The 24,147-nt window shown below is 45.4% G+C and overlaps 1 protein-coding gene across 1 annotated transcript in view; it reads right to left on the bottom strand.

Moving 5' to 3' along the window:
• The window catches only part of Nuggc (nuclear GTPase, germinal center associated), a 45,314-nt gene extending 22,089 nt beyond the window's left edge, over positions 1–23,225 (bottom strand). Inside the window, exons 1-9 of the mRNA XM_036198519.1 lie at positions 23,183–23,225; positions 19,296–19,400; positions 18,624–18,732; positions 15,702–15,924; positions 14,354–14,584; positions 11,328–11,537; positions 7,165–7,340; positions 5,889–5,907; positions 5,207–5,296 (exon numbers count right to left, since the gene is read on the bottom strand). Coding sequence (XP_036054412.1) covers positions 5,207–5,296; positions 5,889–5,907; positions 7,165–7,340; positions 11,328–11,537; positions 14,354–14,584; positions 15,702–15,924; positions 18,624–18,732; positions 19,296–19,400; positions 23,183–23,225 — 1,206 coding nt within the window. The remainder of the gene's footprint in view (positions 1–5,206; positions 5,297–5,888; positions 5,908–7,164; positions 7,341–11,327; positions 11,538–14,353; positions 14,585–15,701; positions 15,925–18,623; positions 18,733–19,295; positions 19,401–23,182) is intronic.
• Between the last annotated feature and the right edge of the window lie 922 nt (positions 23,226–24,147).

Raw genomic sequence — 24,147 nt, 5'->3', positions numbered from 1 at the left:
TACAGAATTATAATAATAAAAACCACTTGGTATTGGCATAAAAACAGACACATCGATCAATGAAATAGAATTGAAGACCCAGAAGTAAATCCACCCACCTATTGACACTTCATTTTTTACAAAGAAGCCAAAACTATACAATGAAAAAAAGAAAGCATCTTCAACAAATGGTGCTGGTCTAACTGGATGTTGAGATGTAGAGGAATGTAAATAGACCTGTGTCTATCACCCTGCATGAAATTTAATTCCAAGTGAATCAAAGACCTCAACATAAAACCATATACATTGAACCTGATAGAAGAGAAAGTGGGGAATAGCCTTGACCACATTGACATAGGAGACAACATCCTAAATGAAACACCTATCACAAAGGCGCTAAAATCAGCAATTAAAAATGGGACCTCATGAAACTGAAAAGCTTTTGTAAGGCAAAGGATACTGTCAATAGGACAAAATGGCAGCCTACAAAATAAGAAAAGATCTTCATCAATCCCACATCTGACAGACAGCTGATCTCCAAAATATATAAAGAACTCAAGAAACCAGACATGGGGTACAGATCTAAACAGACTTCTCAACAGAGAACTCTCAAATGAACAAGAAGTACTTGAAGAAATGTTCAACATCCTTAGGCATCAGGGATATTCAAATCAAAACAACTCTGAGATTCCATCTTACACCTGTCAGAATGCCTAAGATCAAAAAACACAAGTGACAGCTCATGCTGGAGAGAATGTGGAGCAAGGGGAACACTCCTCCATTGCCGGTAGGAGTGCAAACTTGTACAGTCACTGTGGAAATCAATATGGTGGTATCTCAGAAAATTAGGAAATGATCTAGCTAAAGACCCAGCTATATCACTCCTGGGCATAGATCCAAAGGACACTCCATCATACCATAAAGACACTTGCTCAACTATGTTCATAGTATCTTTATTCATAATAGCTAGAAACTGCAAACAACCTAGATGTCCATCAACTGAAGAATGGATAAAGAAAATGTGGAACATATACATAATGGAGCATTACTCGGCTGTTAAAAACAATGACATCAGGAAATTTTCAGGCAAATGAATGGAACTAGAAAAGATAGTCCTGAGTGAGGTAACCCAGACCCAGAAAGACAAACACGGTATGTACTCACTCATAAGTGGATATTAGCCATAAAGTAAAGGAGAACCATGCTACAATCCACAGACTCAGAGAAGCTAAGTAACAAGGAGGGCTGAAGGGGAGGAGGATTCATGAATCCCACTGTGAAGGGGAAATAGAATGAACATTGCCAATAAGGGGAGGGGCTTTAAGAGGGGTGGGAAGAGGAGGGATCAGATGTGGGGGGATAGAGGGAGAGAGTACTAGCAAAGACAACTGGAATGTGGAGGCATCTCTGGGATGATCTAGAAACCTAGAGCAATGGAAACTCCCAGGCATCAAAGAGGGTGACCCTAGCTAACACTCCAAACAATAGGGGACACAGAGCCAGAATAGGCCATCTCCTATAGCCAGTAAAGACTTTCCAATGAAGGAACTGGGACACCAACCCAGCCACAAACCTCTGACCTACAATCTGACCTGCCTACAAGATGTGCTGGGGTAAAGGTGGTGCAGAAATTGCGGAAGTGAACAACCAATCACTAGCCCAGCTGGAGACCCATACCCTGAGACGGAGCTCCCCTCTGAGGGACAGGACCCAGAGGTGGAATACCCCAGAGACCTAGGCTAAAACCAAACAGGACTGGCAAAAAAAAAAAGAGTTAATGAAATGATTCCTAATGATATTCTGCTATATTCATAGATTGGTCCCTAGGCAATTGTCATCAGAGGCTTCATGCATCAACTGATGGCAACAGATGCAGAGACCCACTGCCAAACATTAGGTGGAACCCGGAGAATCCTATGGAAGAAAGGGAGGGAAGGATTGTAGGAGCCAGAAGGGTCAAGGACACCACAAGAAAACTCACAGAACCAACTAACCTGGCCTCTAGGGTCTCACAAAGACTGAACCGACAACCAGGGAGCCTGCATGGGACTGGCGTAGGCTCTCTGCATATATGTTAGCAACTGTGTAGCTTGGTCTTCCTGTGAGATTTCTAACAGTGAGTGCAGGGCTGTCTCTAACACTGTTGCCTACTTTTGAGGCCCGTTCCTCCTACTGGATTGCCTCATCCGGCCTTAATAGAAGAGGAGGTGCCTAGTCTCACTGGAACTTGGTATACCATGGTGGACTGATACCCATGGGAGGCCCACCTGTATCTGAAGAGAAAAAGAGGAGGCGGGGTAGATGTGGTGTGGGGAGCTGAGAGGGAGGAACTGGGAGGAGAAGAGGGATGGGAAACTCTGGTTGGGATGTAAAAAAATAAATAAAAACAAAAAGTCTTTCAAATGTCTTTAAGATTGTATCCACATTTAGCACTAAAAAGACACTTTTGTTTACAAAGAAAGGCCTGGGGACAGAAAACTGAAGTATAAATTTAGTATTAGTGAAAAAGGGAACCTGTAAATTGAAATCCGACTCCCCAGCATGATGGTTTTAGGAGGTACAAGGACTACGAGGTGATTAAGTTATAAGAGTACAGCCCTTATGAATAGGATTGGTACCTTATAAAAGATATTTCAGGCAGCCCACACCCTTCCCATCACATCAGGACACAGGGAGAAAATGGTCATCACACTGTGAGATAGGAAGTGAACACTCCCCAGCCACCACATACGATATCCCCTTGACCTTGGCATTTCCAGCCTCCAGACCTGTGAGAAATACATGCCTGGTGTTTCTAATGGTGTTTTCACCATAGAAGTCCAGTTAGACCAAGACGTGTTGTAAGTCTCAGACGGGTTAGAGGGAGGAAGAAAAGAACAGAATTACCTTACAAAGTACCCATTCTCCTTTTCCCTCTAGTCCTCAAGGAAAGTGATGCTTCAAACAGGATGGAGGGGTGTGTGTATATGTGTGTGTGTGTGTGTGTGTGTGTGTGTGTGTGTGTGTGTGTGTGTTATAGAGATAGATAGATATAGATATATATATAGAGAGAGACAGAGAGAAAGAGAGTGAATATCCCTCCCCTCCTCTTGGCAGCCCAGCTTGAACCAAGAGCTGGTGGGTACACCACGGTCCTGTTTCTCACAGTCTTTCCACTGAAGAATGCCCATGGGGACCTTCTAACCTGTCCCCCAGCATTGTTTTTGTCCTTCAAACCTTCTCTGCCATGTTGAAAGGGCCGTATGTCCTTCTTTCCCAGCTCTCTTCTCCCTAGCTCCTTCTCACTTCTCTTACTTTCTCCTGACACACTCATTCCTAAGTCCTTCATCCCATCTTCTCTGGAGACTTTTGTCTAACTTCTTTCTAATTCTGATTTCTATAACTTAAAATCTATTGGCCCATAGCTATAAAAAGGACTACCTTATTCAACTTCAGCCTCATACTCTCAAGGAGTGAAATGAAATCCACTCCAAAAGTGTGCAGTACAAATGAAGGTTCAGAGTGGTTGGAGAACTGGCCCATCACCTAGCCATCAGTGGGGATATGCATGGGTTGCAGACTCACAAGAGCTTCCATTTCAACACCAAAAAGCACAGCAACCCTTATACTGGCACACTGCTGCCCAGATCCCGACTCATGCAAATCTATTTGCCGAGTTTATTAGCAATAAACATAGTTGTGAATTGAGCCTTTCCAGTTCCCGACCTCATAAAATGCATATTTCTTTCATGCCACCAGGAACAATTCAAGAGATTAAGAACAGCTTTGCTGAGTTATCGCCTCATGGAAACTGGCATCCAATTGTTCAGCAGAAGACTTCAGCTCAAACGGGAGGCCTGATCATCCAGAGCTGGCGACATAAGCTTTGGTGTCTCTGATTCTACTCGGCACAACATGCATTTTCTGCTTCCATGTTATGGAAGTCAAGACACACAAAGCTATTGACTAAACTGGACAGAAACCAAAAGTTGCCATCGACAGTGGAACTGAAGATTTCATTTGGGCAAATCTGTAACATCTATGGCAGTATGCATCCTCTGATACACCATTTGTGCCGTGGTGGTTAGAGTTCATCTTCAAATTGATTACTGTTTTATAGTCATATGAGACTACCAGGATAGGTTTATATTTGCACTATTTTATTGATAAAGTAGTAAAAATAACAGAAGAAAACACTAAGGTCCCCACAGGATAATTATCATACTTCCAGCCTTTCTGTGTATTGTCAAACATGGCCACCTGTTGTCATTGTATTCTTGCCTCTGCTCCATGTACTCCTGTCCTAAAGAATATTGGTTCATCTCCCTCTCTGTCTCTGTCTCTGTGTCTCTGTCTGTCTGTGTTCATCTCCCTCTCTGTCTCTGTCTCTGTGTCTCTGTCTGTCTGTCTGTCTGTCTGTCTCTCTCTCTCTCTCTCTCTCTCTCTCTCTCTCTCGTGTGTGTGTGTGTGTGTGTGTGTGTGTGTGTGTGTGTGTGTGTGTTATACACATGTACGTGAGAGGGGCGCTCACCAGCACACACATATATTGAGGCTGGACGTTAACATGGACTTTCTTCTCTATTGCTCTTCACCCTTTTTTTTAAGGCAGGGTCTCTCACTGAACCTGGAGATTACTGTCTCAGCTAGACTCGCTGACCAGCAAGCCCCTGGGATCTGCCTGTCTTGGCCCTCATAACTGAGGTTACAGCCCACAGCTGCCTGCAGCCAAGTCAGCTTTTATATGGATATGGGGATCCAAACTCATGCTTGCAAAGTAGTGTTTTATGACTGAGCCATCTTCCCAGTCTAAGACTATTGGCTTTTTTTTTTTTTCAGTTATTCCTAAGAAGCTGGGAATTTCCCCTGAACTTTCCCATAGTATTACCTCCTTCTACTGCCGATGGGACTTGGGACACTTGCTCCCACAGAGCACCCCCTGGGAAGCACCCACACACTGTACTTAGTCACCCTGACTTTCCCAGGGTACACTGTCCTCATTTAGTCATTTCAGTAATTATGACGGACACAGCACTAGCCCCCCATTTTGCAGATGAGAAAGTAGAGGCACCAAGGGTTACTACAGCATGCCTGAGGTCACAGAGCTCATCAAGCAGCAGGACTAACTTAAGTCTAACTTGTCTACTCCAAAGCTCTCAATCTTGCTACCACAGAGGGCCAAGTGCACATCTGTTTCCCAGTATCTGGGGATGGAGAAGCAGAAAAACACACAGCAAAACCACAAACTCACCTTCAACTTCTCCTTGAGAATTCTATTCCTTTGTAGTCTGATTATTTCATTTCTTTGCAAAACAGCCTCTCTTTGACTCTGAATTGCTTGCTGGATTAAGAAAGAAAATACAGCAGCCAGAGGCTAGGGTTATCCGCAGTGGTGAGGTGGTCAGTGCGTGTTATTTTAGTTGCCTTCATTTGGCCCAGAAACTCAAGTACTCACACGCTAGGATAATGTATTACCAACCACAAAAGGCATTATGTAAAAATTACTGGTCCAGGCTGGGGGTGGTGGTAGTGCATGCCTTTAATCCCAGCATTCGGGAGGCAGAGGTAGACGGATCTCTGTGAGATCCAGGACAGCCAGGACTGTTACACAGAGAACCCCTGTCTCGATAAAAACCAAAACAATAACAACAAAATTACTGGTCCAGATGCTGAAGAGATGGCTCAGTGGTGGAGAGCACCTGTTGCTCTTCCAGAGGACCTGAGTGTGGTTCCCAGCATCTACTTCTGTGGACCACAACTGCCTGTAATTCAGCTCCAGGGATCCCACACCCTCTTCCAGCCTCCACAGGCTTCTGCACTTAAACAGCACATGCATGCACATGCATGTGCGCGCATGCGCGCGCACACACACACATGTATACGTAATTAATAACAAAAATAAGTCTGTTTTTAAATGACTGGTCCATACTTACATTTCCCATCTTTCTTTCCCTGAAATGAAATAAGAAAAAAAAAAAATGTCACAATGACTAAACTTATTTTGTGTCCTGGCAAGTTTCCAACTTTGCCTGAAAGCAGCACAGACAGACAGACATGCCCCTGCCCTTTGTATAAGCTCTTTTTGACTCAACCCCCCCCCCCCCCCCCCCCCCCCCCCCCATCCTCTCCCAATAGCTTGGAAAGAGGGCCTTTGTTTCTCAATGGTAAGCAATGTCCTGTAAACTCATTCCCTGTCCTGGGCAGAGGCTGGCCCTCTCAGTCCCCATGGCACTTGTCCTCTCCAGCTTAACCCTCCTTTAGACAGTAGTGGTCTCCGAAATGAGGCAGTCCTCAGTGCCTGGTGGAGTTAATGATGCCCCGTTTCAGTGTCGGCACTGGAGAAGGTGAGCTTTGGCCATGGCGGGGAGAAGGGCAGGACTAAGTGTAGGGATGAGGGTGAAGCTAGAATTCTGACCTAGACCATTAGAGAAAAATAAGTCCTGGAGAAAACAGTCAGGCTTGAGTTTTGGTGAGCCTGGGAGGGACGTGGAGGGGCTGGTGAGAAGCTTCGAAGCCAGCTGAGAATTGCCGAGGACCCAATGACATTTACATTGTATCTTGTGACCTCATGCTGTGTGATCGATCGGCACAGTCTGTTTGTATTTGTTCTGCTGGTTCATTTTTCACTCTCAAAGGTATCCCAATATGGAAGGCAAGTCCCACCTCTCCCTAGTTATTGGGAGCCAGAGTCACATGGAAACAAAGACACCTATTAATTTCCACCAAGCTCTGCAACCCAAGATCTCTAATACACACCTTTCATTCTTAGTCATTAGATTGGTATTCTAAAAACCTCTGGGCCAAATTCTCAAGTTTTGAGTTAAAAAATCTTACGTAAACAATACTGAAGTAAAACCTGACGCTTGAAAGCTACACCAGGCTTGATACGGTATGTTCCTCCTAATTGCAGGAAACCTACATTTCCATGTCCCTGAGGACAGGATGCACTCTTAGCATATTGTGCATATGAGTGGCACCTCAGAGATGCATAGAGAACAGTGGCTGAGCACAGAACAAGTGTTCTAAGAGTGTCACATAGCTCAGACTCTTGGGCCAACCCACCCAGGTATCTTGACATCTCAACAAGTCACATAGACTTCTCTCTCATCAACAGTTACTTGGTGAAGCCTGAGATGAAGTTATATTGTCATTTTCATGGCCAGGACCCAGGAAAGAAAGTCCAGGGCTGGATGACCTACAGCACAATACCTTAGATATTCCGGTAAGTGGAGTTTGTCAGTCTTGGTGACCACCAGGGCGATGTCCCTGCAGAAGCCACGCTGGCAGGCTTTGATGCTCTCATTCAGAAGGTCCTCGTGGGCCTTTCCTCCAGACACTCGCTCTACATCGCTGATCACCCAGATCACAGAACACTTATCGATGGTCTGCAGGACATGCCCACAGCAAGGGTCAGAACGTGGATGGCATCTCAGTTACAGAGACTGCAGTTCAGTGATGGATCTTCCACCCTGCCTTCTCCACTCCTGCCCTCACTGAGGACTCCAGTCTGTGCGCCAACCAAGGAAGGGGCTCGTGGACCCTCATATGTGCACTACACTAGCTACACACTTAGCTTGGCCTCCATTTGTTGTTCAAGGCTCTGAACTGGATTGCCACAGATGAGCAGACCACCTCTCCTAGACATCTTACACACCTCAACTCTCTACTACACAGCTTTTCTCAGACTGTTCAGGGCAGTTCTGCTACCTAGAGGAAAGGGGTTCTCTGTGCCTTGCACCTTAGAGTCCACAGAACCTCAAGTACTTGACCCACCAGAACTCCCAGCTTCCTGCAGAATGATTGATAGAGTTCTAAAAATCAGTGCTCTGGGCCCAGACCCATCAGTCACATGTGGCATCTGACTCACCCTCTAGAGGAGGGATCTTCAAAACTACCTTTGGTCAACTAGCAAGAAGCTAGATGCCCTATAATTCATATTTCAAAGGCCAATGAATATAACATTAGTAGCAACAACACTGCTTTATTAAATCCTTGTGTGACAATTATGCATGGTCCTGTGACATGATTCTCACTATACTGTCTGTCTTATCTCTGTATATGTGAAATGCTGACCTGACTCAGAAATCAAGTTGAGTCTCAGTTTTTCAATATAGTACATTGTACATAAAGGTAAGACTGTTTTGTGACTTGAGAATTATTATTTTCATTATTCTGACTCATACAAACTGTACTAACTAATAGAGATTCTATACCCCAGAGGGTACCTGGAAATATCTGAAGATACTTTTTAAATAATGTTTTTATTTGCATGAGTGTGTGTGTGTGTGTGTGTGTGTGTGTGTGTGTGTGTGTGTAGTGTGTATGGGTGCCCACAGAGACAAGAAGGGAGTATCTGATGCTCTGGAGCTGGACTTTCAGGCAGTTGTGAGCCCACTGACATGGATCCTGACCACTGAATTCGGGTCCTTTACAAGAACAGCAGCAAGTGCTCTTAGCCTCTGAACCATCCCTCCAGCCCTTTGAAGATATTTTCAATTGTTACAACTTGGGATGCTGACATCTACAAGCTAAAAACCTTACAATGCCCAGGAGACCTTCCTATAACAAAGTTGTTTTGTGTGTGTGTATGTGTTTGTTTTGGGGTTTTTTGTTTGTTTGTTTGTTTGTTTGTTTGTTGTTTGTTTGTTTTGGTTTTTTGGTTTTTGGAGACAGGGTTTCTCTGTGTAGTTTTGGTGCCTGTCCTGGATCTCACTCTGTAGACCAGGCTGGCCTCGAACTCACAGAGATCCACCTGGCTCTGCCTCCTGAGTGCTGGGATTAAAGGCGTGTGCCACCACCGCCTGGCTATAACAAAGTATTATCTGGCCCCAAATGTTACAAGGTCCAGAGACCTTGAGTCAATAACAGTGAGTTTCAAGTTAGTTTTCCCTAAGGCCACACAGCTGATGAGTGGCAGAATTTGTGGGTAGATCAGTTTCCTAACTTGCCTGCTGTGGCCCCTGTACACTGTTCCCACTGCTCTAAGGCATCCCTTGTGTGAAAAGGCGGCCCCAGCATCTTTCCCTTACTCAGACTCTAGCTCATGGTAAATGCCTTTGAAGGGTCCAGGGCGCTTCATTTTAAACATGGAACTGCTCTGATTGCACTGGGAGTGGAAGATCTGGTGACACCATTTGCTTGTGCCTCCCCCACCTCTCTCTGACCCCAAGTCTTTGGTTCCATGGATCACGGTCTAAAGAATATGTGCTGGGAGTTAGCCAGAGCCCTCTAAAGAGAAGAAGCCAGGTCCTGAGAAGTAAAGGAGCCACCCGAGCCGCACACATCTGGACCCTGACCCTCGTCTTTGGAATGGACCCCCATCTAGACACCAATAGAAAAATGCTTGCTGCCTTCCCCTCCTGGTTCCCAAATTAGAGTCAACTTAGAGATGCTTGGGACCCTTCAGTGTCCACTGTGGATATTGTGTGTTCTTTGGTATGGAAGACTGCAGGCCATAGGCTGGGAGCCCCCTTGAGGACAGGGCCTCTTCCATCCTTTCTTCTCCAGGTCTAAGCAAGCTACAGGTGCTCAACAAGCATACACGAAGAGGGGAAATGAGAGCAATCCTGCGAAGTTGCCACACTCAAATGTCGGGGCCCACACTAAGCTCCTAACGATCAGGATCTGGTGTCGTTCCAGTTGTGGACGCAGGAAAAAAAATTTAAAAAAACCCAACCAGACCTCAGAGGAAGGACGAGGTGGCACGCTGCCAATCCCACCCTCGTCCCACCCAAAGATGAAAATGAGGATCCAAGGGTTAGGTGGCAATGCCCGACATCCCACTAGGACATCTAGGTGGAAGAGCAAGGACATCTAAATTTGCCGTCATCTTTTTAAGCATGGCAGAGTTGGTGGCAGTGAGCCTTGTCCTAAAAGTCTGTTCTTGCTGGGAAGAGGGTGCCTTTAGTTGCTTTCTGTGAGAGGCTGTCAAAAAACAAAAAACAACAACAACAACAACAAAACCCCTCAGGAATGCAGGGGAGCAAGGCCAGCCAGGGAGCCAGCCTGCCCCTCTAGCCAGCCTCCTCAGAGCATGTTCCAGGCCACATCTACTGGCTTTGATAAGCTGCCAGGTCTATCTAAACTAGCTGCGGCCATGTCCACCTGGGGGAAAAGCTAGCCCCTCTTCAGCTGTCTCTCTGCTTGGCCTGAAACTAGCCGGACAAGGTTTCAGGGCTAAGGCCTGGGAGAAACCAAAGCTCACATGACTTGAGCCACTGACCAGAACAAAGGACACGGACAACCTTGTCCTCAAGGACAGATAAAAAGGACAGGGTGGGGGAAGATAGAGTCCCGTGGGTCAGTTAAGAAACCTGATGATCACTGAATTTCTGTCACTCGCAGGCCTTGGACAAGTTACTTTGTTTCTCTGAACTTTCCAGCAGCTTCAGCTGTAGAGTCCGGCCCTCCTTTCACTTGGTATACACTGGCAGAGCTGTAAGAGTTCTTCGTAATAGTTCCACTACTAACAGTCGATGATGACACTGGTCATCCATCCCTGTCCCCATCTAGCTGGGGTCCTGCGCTCCCACCACACCTTAACAGCAAGACCAACGCAGACAGCTCCAGGCTTCCTTTCTGCCTTTTCCCTCCTCCACACACCAATGACCTTCCCTCTGTCCCCAAGGAGCATCATCCTTCCCCACTTTGCCCATACTCTTGCAGACTCTTGGTTCTTCAGTGACTGACTTCTGCTATGGTTTGGATGGCAAATGCCTCCCACAGGCTCATGTGCTCCAACACTTGGTTCCCAGCAGGTGGCGCTGTTTGGGAGAAGTTATGGGACCTTTGTGATAGCTCAGGCCCACTTTCTGGTCTCATTGGTCTCTCTCTCTCTCTCTCTCTCTCTCTGGTCTCACATATCCATATGTCTGTCTGTCTTTCCTGTGTGAGGAGGAAATGCGGCTGATCTGCTTCCTGACTGTCACACAGGCCCCATGGCCCTGCCACCATGCTTTCTCCACCATTATGGACTGTATCCCCTCTGGAACCACAGCCAACAAAACAAACCCTTTCTCCCCTAAGTTGCTTTTTGTCAGGACACTCTATTACAGCAACAGAAAAGTACCTGACGCAGCCTCCTTTGTGCTCCTGGCCTCCTTGTCCCTCTTCTCTGCTTCCCTTTAGGCCTCTCTGTTGCTGTCCTCACACATCATACGCTCTTTCTTGTCCCAGCTACACACACACACACCCTGCAATCCCTTCTTCCCCAGTTTCTGTGGCCATCCACGTACAGCCCCTGCCCTGTTCATCACCAGAACACGGAAAAATGAAAGAATTTAATGTCAGCGAGTGCACAACATCCCAACTTGTTTCTCTGAAGGGGTCGGGGAGCAGAGGCAAGAAGGGTAAGCCCTGTGAGACAGAATCACCTTTTTCCACATCTCATCCCTCTTGCTGTTGAAGTCGCCTGTGCCTGGAATGTCCACCAGGACTACCCCTTCTGGAATCAGTGCAGATTTGGGAAGAATCACTTCCACGTATTTGATCAAGGGCCAGATTTGTGTTTCGGCTGATTCTCCATCCCAGGCTCTCCTCTGAGTGCGGATGTAAGGGTCCAGCTTGACAGACAGCTCTCCTGCCTGAAGAAGGAGGACAGACTGCACATACCAACCATGCTGATGGCTCTTTTTCCTGGGTTGGCTGTGATGCAGAGCCATTGAAGGAATGCTCAGGGAGGGTGAGAAATCCTCAGACAACACACAGCATGGAATGGTCTCTTCAAGGACCTGTGAGCCTATGAAGACTCCGGAGACCGGCAAATTCAAGCTCCTTAACATATCGGGGCTGGAGAGGTGGCTCAGTGGATAAGAGTACTGGATGCTCAGTCATGAAGCCCAGAGTTCAGATCCCAGCATCCATACTGGGCAGCTCAGAGCTGCCTATAACTCCGGCTCTAAGGGATCCCTCTCTCTCTCCCTGTCTCTGTCTGTCAGTCTGTCTCTGTCTGTCTCTGTCTCTGTCTCTCTCTCTGTCTCACATACACACTATAAATAAATAAATAAATAAATAAATAAATAAATATTTAGCGCTCGGTGGGGCTGGGAATGTGGCTCACTTGCTAGAGTGCTGACCTAGCAAGCATAAAGGCCTGAGTCTGGTCACAGCACTGCATAAACTGAGCATGGTGGTGCACACTTGTAATCCTAGCACTTAGGAGATGGAGACTGAATAACCAAAGTTCAAGACCATCTTTGGCTACACAGTGACTTCAAGACAGTTCAGAATATAAGAAAGCTCCCTAACTCACAGATGATGTAGCCCAACTCTACTGGAAGAGGACTCCAGAAAAGTTACAGGATACTAAATTTATCTCCCAGATTCCATTTGCTTCTAAAATTGATGCAATTTTCTAAATTTTGCCTAGAGCATATTTTCTCCACATGGCAGAAGGCAAGTGTAAAGAATTTACTTACTGGGAATCTCATGTATAATTATAGAAAATCAATCATGACATAGTGACCATATTTTCCAAATTAAAAATTGATTTTAAAAAATGACCTTTTAAAAAGTTTTTTAAAAACTTCCAAATATATATATATCCTCCTGTGTGTGTGTGTGTGTGTGTGTGTGTGTGTGTGTGTGTGTGTGTGTTTACTTGATATGTGGGCTTTTTTAGAACATTTCAACAACAGTGAGTGGGACTGGAGGCAGGGGAAGTTTCCAGTCTACTGTTCCTGCTCAGATACATCTGGGAACAATGATACATTCATGTTGGCAGTCAGGGCAGTAGTTCTGAACTGGGACACTTCAGAGAACAGAAAAGCTAGGATCTATGGTGGTCATTGTTGATCAATGTCTACAGAAAGGTCCAGAAAGAGAGAATGACACACACATGTAAGTTCACACACACACACATGCCACAGGGCACATGTGGAGGTCAGAGAACAACTTGCAGGAATCAGTTCTCTCCTTTCACTTCGTGGGTCTCAGGGATCAAATTCAGGTTGTCAGGCTTGCTGGCAAGTGCTGTGGATTATGTTCATTATTAATAAAAACCTGACTGGCCAATAAATAGCATAGCAAGAAGAGATCCGGTGAGACAGCCTGACACAGCAAGAATGATGGGAAGAAGAAGGGTGGAGTCAGGGACTTGAGGGAGACATAAGCCAGCTGCTGGGCAAGCAGGACATGTAGAAAATGAGGTAACAAGCCATGAGCCACACAGCAAATAGAAATATGGGTTAATTTAAGAGTTAGCTAGTAACAAGCCTGAACTATCGACCGATCATTTATAAGCAATACTAAACCTCCAAGTCCATTATTTGAGAAGCAGCTGCCAAGTATTGGGAACAGTTCAGTGGGAGAGAAACGTCCAATTACAGGCAAGTACCTTCACCTGCTGAGCCATTTCCCTTGCTCCCCTCCCACTTAGGAAACCAAGTTTCTTTAATGTACAATGTTTATAAGTTGGTTTCACAGATTATTTTGTCTCAATACACATTCTGAATTTTGGCATAACAGAATGTATTCCAATTCTGAAAGTGGATAAGCCTCCCAGTTTTCATCCGTGCCAGCCTGGGTGTCTATCTGTTTGGGGAGCTAAGGGAGTTAAGTCAGGTTGCTGCTTTTTCTCTGACAGCTAAGAAGATCCACTCAGGCCAGTTCTGAACAAATAAAATCCAAACACAAATTTATCAAGGGTGTTTCTGGGAATGTTTTCACTTCCTAAAATGGGAAATGTGTTTGGTGCCAGAATTTATCTACTTCTTTCCATGAGACTAGCTGCAGTGTCTGGCATCTCAGCAGCAACCTCATAACTAAGACAGCAGGTGCCATGGAAGGCCAAGGAGACCACAGAGATGTTGAATTTGACATGACTGAGTCACTAAACCAATCTAAGACCATATTGCCTCCAAATGAATACATTTCATTTGCTTATGCCTTTATATATATGAAAAATATAATATATCATGAATATATATATATATATATATATATATATTCATTTTCACTTAAAGCCATCCCAAATTAATCCTCAATTGACTGTAATCTTTTCTTTTCTTTTTTTAAAAGATTTATTTATTTATTATGTATACAGTGCTCTGTCTGTATGTATGCCTGCAAGCCAGAAGAGGGCACCAGATCTCATTACAGATGGTTGTGAGCCACCATGTGGTTGCTGGGAATTGAACTCAGGACCTTTAGAAGAGCAGCTAGTGCTCTTAACCGCTGAATGAACCATTTCTCCAGCCCAACTGTAGTCTTTTCTGAGCATAAAACTCCATTTGGAAAGCAAAGATTACCATCTATAAGTATAAACAATGAAAGATAACTTGAATGGTGGCCAATTCTGTTTGGGGTACCAGTTTATTTCCAATAAAAATCACAGTACCTTGGACAATTCCCAACTGTTATGCTTAAGACCAGTCACAAAGGACAATAAATCTGACATTACCTCCTCTGCCTTAAGGGTGATGGTTCTGGAGGTGGGAATCCTCCCTCTGGGCTTCATCTTAAGCAAATCCTCATAGTGCCTCCTTTCTGCCCCGCGGCCATACAGCATCTGTAACTTCTGGGCAGCTTCTTCTGCTGCGTCGTCCCTGGCCCACATATCTACTTCCTCTCCTCTGGGCCCATCTGCCCTGTGCAGGAGCATAGTCAAGTCCTTCAGCTCCGCCTTCCACTCCTGCCAAGGCAGAGCAAGCCACACTGCTCAGGACAGGCAGAGGGAGCGGTAACAGGGAGAAGCGCAGAGCACAGGGCCCTGAGGGGGACCAGGGGCTGCAAGCAGAAACCCAAACCAGCTACCCCAAACCCCTTGCACTGTGATGAATGAATATCCTGTCAACAGCTGGCCTCCTCAACTTGACACAGCCCGAGGTCATCTGAGACAAGAAGCTTCAACTGAGGAACTATCTCACTTAGGCCGGTCTGTGGCCATGTCTGTGAGAGGCTGTCTTGATTTTCTGAATGGATGGAAGAGGGTCAAGTCTACTGTGTGTGATGCTGTTTCAGGGACAATGGTCCTGAGCTGCATAAAAAGCAAGCTGAGGATGAGCCTGTGAGCCAGCCAACAGGCAGCAGTCTTCCGTGGCTCCTGCCTTTGAGTTCTTGTCCTGACTTCCCTCAATGACAGATTGTGACCTAGAAGTACAAGCCAAATAACACACACCCCCCCCCCCAGCCTCAGTTATTCTTTGTCATGATGTTGGTCACAGTAAGGAAAGGAAATTAAAGCAATGGGGAGAGAGGGGCTTAAAGAGGGGAATGGCTGACCCAAGGGTCTCCTATGGAATTGCCTCAGGACCTGGGCCAGAAGCCCCATCTCAGCCTGCAGAGTATTTTCACTGAAGTATGTTTAATTCGATAAATGTCCTCTAAATATCTGTGTATGTGTACATGTTTATGTATGTATGTGTGCACACACATGTGTGAAGGCAGGGGTTGGCATCAGATGTTTTCCTCAATCACCTCTGCACCTTGTTTGTCTGTTTGTTTGAGTCAGCATCTCTCACTGAACCTGGAGCTCCCCAATTCAGCTGGCTAGCAAGTGTCAGTCAGTATCTCTGTCTCTGCAGTGCTGGGATTACAGACAGCTGGCTTTTCCCCCTCCATGGATGATGGAGGTCCAAACTTAAGTCCCCATGCTTACCCTACAAACATTTTACCAACTGAGCCATCTCCCCAGCCCCTGTGCTGCATTTATAATGATATCATTGTAATCTCTGGTGGTGGAAAGAGGAAAAGTTCAGGAAAGAAAGGAAAAGATAAAAAAGAGAGGGCAGGAAGGCAGGCTGGCATACCTGATCAGACAGAAGGTGAATTTTGGCCTCATACTGTTCACAGCAGCCAGAGCTCACTTGTACGATGCATGACGTGCAAATGCTTTCTCCAGACACTGGTAGAAACATTGCTTGCTGGATAAGGGCGTTGATCAGAGAGCTCTTTCCAGCGCCGGTGCTCCCCAAGAACCCAACATAGATGGGCTCCACTGGTGGTTTTTCAATCAAGGCAAGAAGCCGGTTTCTGTGTCCAGTTCAGAATGCACATTAAGTACGAAACAAAGCACATCCGAAGAATACACGAAGAAACTAGGGTCTGACCCTGGGCAACTCACTGTATCCTTCCTTTCTTTGATGAAGGAGTAATATGCCTCCCTGTTTACTATACAGACTTGGTGTGGGGAGTAAATAGGACTAGGTAAAAATGCTTGTTAAAGATAATTCCCCACAGACATTATATTGTCTACATAGATGTGAGACATCCTTGTTTCCATGGAAACTGCACGTTCTCATCTCTAATGAAACTCCTGCAGAAATGTGAACAACAACAGCTGCTGAGAGACGTGGGATTATGGAAGGGACTGCAGAATTAAACCAGCCTATATACTTCAGAGATGTCTTGGCTTCAGAATGGAAGCTCAGAATGGAAACTGTGTTGCCTTGGAGGAGAGGTTGTGCTTTTGTTTCCACAAAACAAAAGCCTGTGGGTTCCTTTCAAGTTAACAGAAATCAGCTTTGACCAGGGGAGACCTCCTGAGTATCTTGGCTGCAGACATGGGGGAGGAACCAAGAAAGAGTACAAGACAGGTGACATGTAAGCTGATCCCTCTTCATGGGAACAACTCTGAGATGAAGATGAGACAAGATAAATCTTGTTGGCTACAGAGTCCTCAAGACTTATTATTACATGCCATCCTTTCATATGACATGGGTAGAGATTTACATTACAGTTTGGTTATGCAGTCCAAATAAACTTTAGTTGACAGGTGCCTTTTACTTGCTCAAACATAGAACAAAAAATCATCTTTAACTGTCTTGTACATACTGCACATTCCATACTTATGTTAATGTAGATGTATGTGTTACCTTTAAAAGTTACATGTTTTCAAAAAAAGGGGGGGGGGCAGACACCAATAAAAACAAATAGCCCAGATGATCCAGCCTCTCAGAGAACCTCGGTTGTAGTTTCCTCAGAGTTTTGCACCCAGAACAGCTTCAAGACTGCTGGCTGAGATGGTCCAGCCTCACAGACTACTCTAGCCAAAACTTCAGATAAGCCCCGCATTTTCCCATCACACCAAAAACTACAGACAACAGCTAGCTCTCCCAGGACTTGACCATTATCCCAATTTTCCCAGGATTCCCTAAAGATGCCAGCACCCCATACAATAGGAAGCAGTCTTGAACACAATGCCCACATTCCCAAGAGGTGGAGCAGATGGTTTTTGGTCATACAAAGATATATTTTAGATAGACAGATGATCTTCAAACACTTTAAAGACCTACAGAATACAGCGTTCTAATGTTTTAACAACAGGGCTTTTCATGACAATGAGACATGTCTACTCCTGGTATCATCAATCTATTTCATAAAAGGATGATGGGCATCAAAGAACCTCCATATAAAGTTTGCTTTCTTTGTGGCAAAAGCTAGCCATTTGGGCAAGAAACTGCCCTTGCCTTGACTGCAGACAGTGTGCTGTCCAAACTAAACAAACAAGACACCAAAGAAAGTGACTGCTGAACCTTGCCAAGACAAGGTAAGACAGTCCTTCAAAATTCCTGCTTCACAGAAAAGTCTGTCAGATGTTCTAGGCCTGTGGGCCAAAGACAGATGCCCCAACATCACAGAGGAACCTTGGGTGACTGTCCAGGCAGCCAGCTGTCTCTGTCATTTCTTAGTTTTGGAAGTTGTTTGCTCTGCACTTCCTGTTTACTCAGGTAATATGTCCTTCTGTGGTCTTTGATGGAGCTGAAGACTAAGTAGTTATGACTGCAGTTTTCCTTAGTTACGATAGAAGGTACAGAGCTTTGGACTCATCAAGACTGAATAAATAATGGAGTATTTTCTCCAAATATGCCAATTACAAGTGGACTAGACATTGTAAATGTAATTCTTACCTGGTAATTGTTCTTGTTGTTTACAGTTTTATTATTTTAGAGTTAAAACCTTTCCTTTTTTATTTGGAAAAAGGGGAGGAAATGTTGTGGAATATTCCTTTACACTGTGCGAGTAAATGTCACTGTGATTGGTTTAATAAAAAGCTAAATGGCCAATATTTCAGGGCACAGAGAATGCTGGGAAGAAGAAGGGAGGAGTCGTGAGGAGAGCAAGCAGCATGGGCATTACGAAGTAAAGGTAACAGAGCCACATTAAAAAATGTAGATTAAAAGATATGGGTTAATTCAAGTTGTAAGAGCTAGTTAGAAACAAGCCTAAGCTATCAGCCAAGTTTTCATAATTAAGTTTCCATGTCACGATTTGGGAGCTGACTGGTAGAACAGAGAAAGACTCGCTATAGAAAAGTCTGAGGATCAGCCCAGACGCCTGTGAGCAAGGTCAGCTATGTCGTTGGCTCATCCTGGGGGCTTTCGAGCCAGTCCTATATGAGCAGTTGATGAACCCAGTGACACACGGCGTGGCTGGGTTTGGAGCATTTGTACTTATCCACAGTGTGACTTTGCTCCATAACTTGGTCTCTCTGAGCATCAGTTTCAGTAAAAACAGGACAATCACAGCAGAGTAGCTGACAACAGTGACCACACACCAATGGTTACTTATCAATGCTTAAAACAAAAAAACCAACCAAAAACAGCCCGAGAGAGGGCCTCCAGCCATAGGGTTTTTTTCCTACCCTTCCATTCTGTTTCTAATTGAAAGAACTTTTTGTTTTTCCTGGGGAGGTGTGGCATCAGATTGGAGGGTGCACACTCCAGACTCACATGAGATACTTGAGTCCACTGGGAATGCTATCATCCAGGAAGACAGACTGAATCATCTTCTGGTAAGTGTTGCTCAAAACCCTCCTGGTCCGAGACTCCAATTTTTCATCTGGAATCAATAGAAATGGATTGTCTGGGGGTGTACCTGGCAGAGAAAGAGAGCCAGGTCCCCAAAGGAGTCTACTGAATACTGCAGGGAAGGAAGAAAATTCAGTGAAATGAGAAGTCAATTAAACCAGCAAACAAGCTATCTGCCACTGGAGATAAGTGTCCATCAACTGGCACTGTCGATTCTGATCACCTCCAGAGAACAGCACACTCTGCACACGCCTTACCACAGAACTTCTCTGTGTGTTTCCACGGACTTTAGCCCTTCTAGAGCCGTCTCCCCTGTGGATTCTGTATAAACACCCACCAAAGCACCTAGCTAACCATCTATATAGACTGTCTTCTCATCCGGAAAAGGCTATTTTGGTAACAACCTCCTCTTCAGAGCAGCCTGGACGTAAATGATCAAGTTACATATCTCTGTGGAGACTCTAAGGAGCAAGTGCATGGTGGGGATGGTCCCTTGCCCTCAGAACTTAACATCTCCCCTCTAAGCATCTGCACCTGTTTGCAAAAGACAGAGTCCTGTTGCCACAAGCCACCCCAGCATTTCCCAACACTCACATTCCTTGAGAGCACTTTGCTCCGCAGACGGAAACGCTTGGAACTGCTGTTCTCGATGTGACCTGCGCCTTTTCTTCACGGCTTCTTTAAACAGATCACAGTCAACTAGGGATAAGCAGAGCATATAGAGAATTACAGGTGGAGGGCGGGCGGAGGATCTTTACCTCACCTCTGCCAAAGCACACAGTCAAAAGGGCTCAGAGCACCCGGGCCAGCTCTGCCTGCTCTGAGCGGCTGTCTCAATTCAGGACCTAATTCTCAGGGTCATTGTACTTGTTCCACCTTTTATCTGGGACTTTTGTGTTATCTGTGACAAACTATCCTGACAAAAAGCACCTAAGGAAGGAAGGACTTATTTGGGCTTGTGTGACAGGAACGCAAGGCAGCCGGTCACACAATATCAGCAGTCAGGAAGCAGGGAGTAATGTATACCAGGGCGCAGCTCACTTTTGTTGTTTTATTCAATCCAGGACCCTGGCATATAGACTGGTGCCACCCATATTCAGGGCAGGTCCTCCCATCCCCATTAACCCAATCTAGGAATTCCTTCAAAGACATGCTCTTAGGCCAGTCTCTAGGTGATTCTGGGTCTGGTCAAGCTGACAAGCATTAACCATCATACATCCTGTTCCGATGCAGATGCAGACTTCTATTTGCATGTCCTTAGAAACCAAAGTAGCTGGATACTGTTCATCAAATGCAACTTTTAGGAAATCCACTGCCTGAGGAGGGGAAATCTCAAAGCAGGGTTAAGTACAAGGAACACACAGGCCTTTCCGATCTCCATCAGACACAGAACAGAAGGGAAAGCAAGCGTGTATCCAAGGCAGTGTCTTCTGCTAAGCCTCGGAGTCCTTCCTCATCTGTCAGCTGAAAGGCTGGTAAAATAAGAAGAACTGAAGCAGTATGAAGGGGTTTCCTATAAAGTGGATGCCTTTCAGCTGGGCCTGCTGGTGCACAACTGTACTCCCAGTTACTTAGGAGGCTAAGGCAGGGAGATCATGGGATCTAGATAGATCAGGCTGGGGCACCTAGTAAAGCTTATCTCAAAATGAAAGGTTAAAATAGGGACTGGGAGATGGCTCAGCAAGTAACCTGCATATGGTATAGCATAAGGACCAGAGCCCAATCGCCAGCACCCACATAAAAACCATGGTGGGCCAGCTTTAATCCCAGCATGTTGGAGGCAGAGATAGGCAGATCTCTGGAGCTCTCTGGCCAGCCTCACTTAACTGGTAAGCTCGAGGTTCAGTGAGAGACTGTCTCAAAAAATAAGGTGGAATGTAATCACCATACATTATGTGTGTGTATGAAATTGAAGACAGCGATGTTTTAAAATAGAAAGTGGTGATGGTATCATGGGCCTATGAGGATGCTGGAGTAAAGTCTATCAAATTGTGCAAACAGGCAAATTGTATACTATGTGAATTATTTGTCAATAAAGATTTTATAAAATGTAAAAATAAAAACAAGGTGAACAACTGAGGAAAACAGCCTACATTTACCTCTGGCTTCCATATGTATATTCAAACATTTGCATACCTACCCACATACATGTGTGCACATGTACAAATGCACCCCCACATGAACACAAGCAAATGCATGCACCATTTCTATATACACAAGTTGAAAATAAAAAAGGGTTGAGGCTATAGCTCAGTGGTAGAGCACTTACCTGGTCTGCACGAGGTCCTGCATTCAACCTCTAGTACCACAAAAAAAGATAACATGAAATAAAAGATGCCTTTTGTAGATTAAATTGGGGAAAGCACCCCTGCCCCATGCTTCTTCACCTACAGACACTAGCTGCTGCTTCTTTAGGCAGGAAGAAATAGAAATCAGGAGGAGAAGGTCACTGAAGTCTGCATTCACTTACATGACGACTTGGTTATGAGGTAGGGCCATAAACCCAAGGAGAGCTGTGCTTTAGATTTAGAAAACACACCTCATTGGTATTGTCTGGCTAGAAAGGGATAACAGCTTGGTCTCTGGGGGCAAAATTTGCTGGAAATGATACTAACCCAGTGTTCCTGGGGCTTGCTGATTACCAGGGAAATAGCCGTGGAGTGACCTGGAACAGCTGGTCCCAAGAGATGCCACTCTGAGCTCACGAAAAGAGTATATAAAGCCCCAAAGCTGAGTGTGGCCTAAGAAGGTCAAGTTCCTTGACGGACTGATGAGGTACTGCAGTGGGGACCCAGGGTAGCATCCTAAGCAGAAGCCCCAGGTGGCATCACTGGGCTCCAGATGTGGGTCTCCCACACATCATGCACAGCCCTCCACCACCACCTCTTCAGTCTTGCATCTTCCAGCACAGATGTGGCTGCTTTCTGGAGCCAGCTCATACACCACAGAAGATTCCAGTGCAGAGCCACACATGTGCCAAGCTTGAGCGGCTGACACCTCACGCTTCTGCTGTGACATATGAAAAGCTCATTCACTAGATCCTTCTATCCCAGGAAGCAATTGATCTCAGCTGCAAACATCCATCCTGGCTCAACTTCAGGACTGCATTGGAACTAAACACCAAGCAGTTGCTGGCTCTGTGGCTTCAGCTAGAGAGGAAGAGGCAGAAATGAGCATGCTACTCAAAAGCCTGGGCCAGGTGTAGGCCAAATGCTGAAGACCAGGAAGTGGCTCAGAATGCCAGGATGCATGCACAGTCATCTGCGAAATAATGTAAAAGGAAGTCTACTATGTAAGTGAGGTGCTCGTGTGTGAACAATGTTCGCACAGTCTCTTAGCCATATACATCAAACAAGGAACAAACCCATCTATCCAGAGCCCTTGCTTCAACTTTGTAAGACTCAGCAATTAATCTGATATGTGTGGGAGCTTGGGGTAAGAACTCAGATAAAATAACAGGTTTAAAAATTCTTTTCTCAGTCCTAAAAAGGAAAAACTACCTGGAAAGGATAAAATATTCCATATTGGTTTTATACCATGAGTGGGTCTATTAAACTAGCTGGAATGAACTGGCCTGAACGTGGACCATAATTCTTATTATCCCCTACAATTGCTTGGCCATCCAGCTACATTGAATCGTTCTAGTAAAGAGCAAGGGGGGTGTATGGAAGTAGGAGGTGTCACTTTTGAAAACTGATCCCCAACATATGCAGCTCTGTGGTCAATTTGGACCATTGCTAAAGCAAAGGGTCCCCTCCTTACCTCTGAACTCAGCCCAAGGGACCCAGAAATTACAGGGTTTTTGTATGTGTTCAGCCAGGCGTCATGTGATGGCTGCTATCCACCCAGACCTGAAAATATTGATTCACTTTCCCCTAAGGAAGTTGTTTCCATAGTGATGAGGATTTTCCTCCTCAGTTCTGAAAACAAGGATGATTTGATAAACCCTTGTTCCAGTTCCTGAGAGCTACGCTGTCTTAACTTCCTCAAAGAGGTACTTGCTGTGGCCTAAGAGACCTTCCACCAGCCCACTGAGGGAGGAGGTTTGCCCACAGTGACTCCAATGCATCTGTCCTTCAACAAGACACTTCTTAGGCCCGTCTCTCCCCTTCTAAGGAAAGCCACCTGCTACTATTCCAAGGGCCTCATCTTGCTTCCTTGGATTTCAGAGAGTCCAAGCTCGTGTTGCAGAAACTATTTTTAAGTCAGGAAACCTCACATACACAACTGATCATCAGACGAGTCACTTTGTTTTGAATAATAATAGTATTATATATAATAATACTTGAATGTTTAATATAATAATAATAGTAATAACTACTTTAGTTATTGCTTTTAAAAATTGACATCCATTTCTTGCTAACTCGTCAGAAAACAATATCCAGCCAAAGAGCAAGGAATGGCAGCTGTGGTTACAGGTTCAGCCTTGGACCAAACCAACAGCAGCCAGGTCCTACTCCAGGTCATTTCGGGGGTGTTACCTGAGTGTGGCACCACAGCCTCCGAAGCCTCTGCGTCTGCCATCTCCTGCTAAGTCAGCTGCTCCTTCTGCCTGCTTAAGAAACCAGCCTGAAGGGACAAAGAACAAAGAGGAAAGACACACACACATTAAAAGTACAAAAACCGGGCTCGGGCATTTAGCTCAGTGGAAGAGCGCTTGCCCAGCAAGCACAAGGCCCTGGGTTCGATCCTCAGCTCTGGAAAAAAAAAAAAAAAAGTACAAAAAACCAGCAGGGGGGTGGGGATAACAATCCCACTACCTGACAGACTGAAACAAGAGAATCACAAGTTCAAGACCAGCCTGGGCTACACAGCAAGACCCTGTGTCTCACTGAAAAATAAAAATACAACCTTTCTAAAGTGAGAATGCACAAATGTGCTGTGTTCTGTGTCTTCCACTAGCTTGCCGTAGTCTAAAGAGAAGGGAGCCCTCTCGGTTCTCTTTGAAGCCCTCACAGTGCCTCACGCTTCACTCATTGACATTAGATGTGACAAAGATCAATATGTGATCATTGGCTCTCCATCACACACATCATCTAGGGTGGTTAATTTGATATTGCCTAAGGTCTTTAGGACAACTCATTCTGAAATGAGAAACGCGCCTCAGGTGACCAGCGCTGTGGATGTCAAGTTCTACACCTTGGCTGCTTTGGGTAAGGTCAGTGCCCCAGTCAGGTGAACTTGAACCTGTGCCAATGACATTTATTTCCAGCAAGAGTCAGCTTGAAGCTGGGATAGCTACACACCATTTCTCAGGACGGAGCTTCGAGGCTGCATACTGAGCAGGGTGGTTTAGTCTTCTGGACCTTCCTCATCCCACCTCAACAGGAAGACACCTGACTGGGGGTTGATTGTGTGCAGCCCTGAAGCATGGGGCCTCTGCAAGGGAAACAGGAAGTAGCAGGAAAGCATCGAAAGGAAGTGTCAGAGCGGGCCCAAGTCTAGG

The sequence above is a fragment of the Onychomys torridus genome, chromosome 9 (assembly GCF_903995425.1).
Source record: "Onychomys torridus chromosome 9, mOncTor1.1, whole genome shotgun sequence".
NCBI lineage: Eukaryota > Metazoa > Chordata > Mammalia > Rodentia > Cricetidae > Onychomys > Onychomys torridus.
The sequence above is the reverse complement of the archived record's forward strand: the minus strand, read 5'-3'. Positions and strand labels throughout refer to the sequence as shown.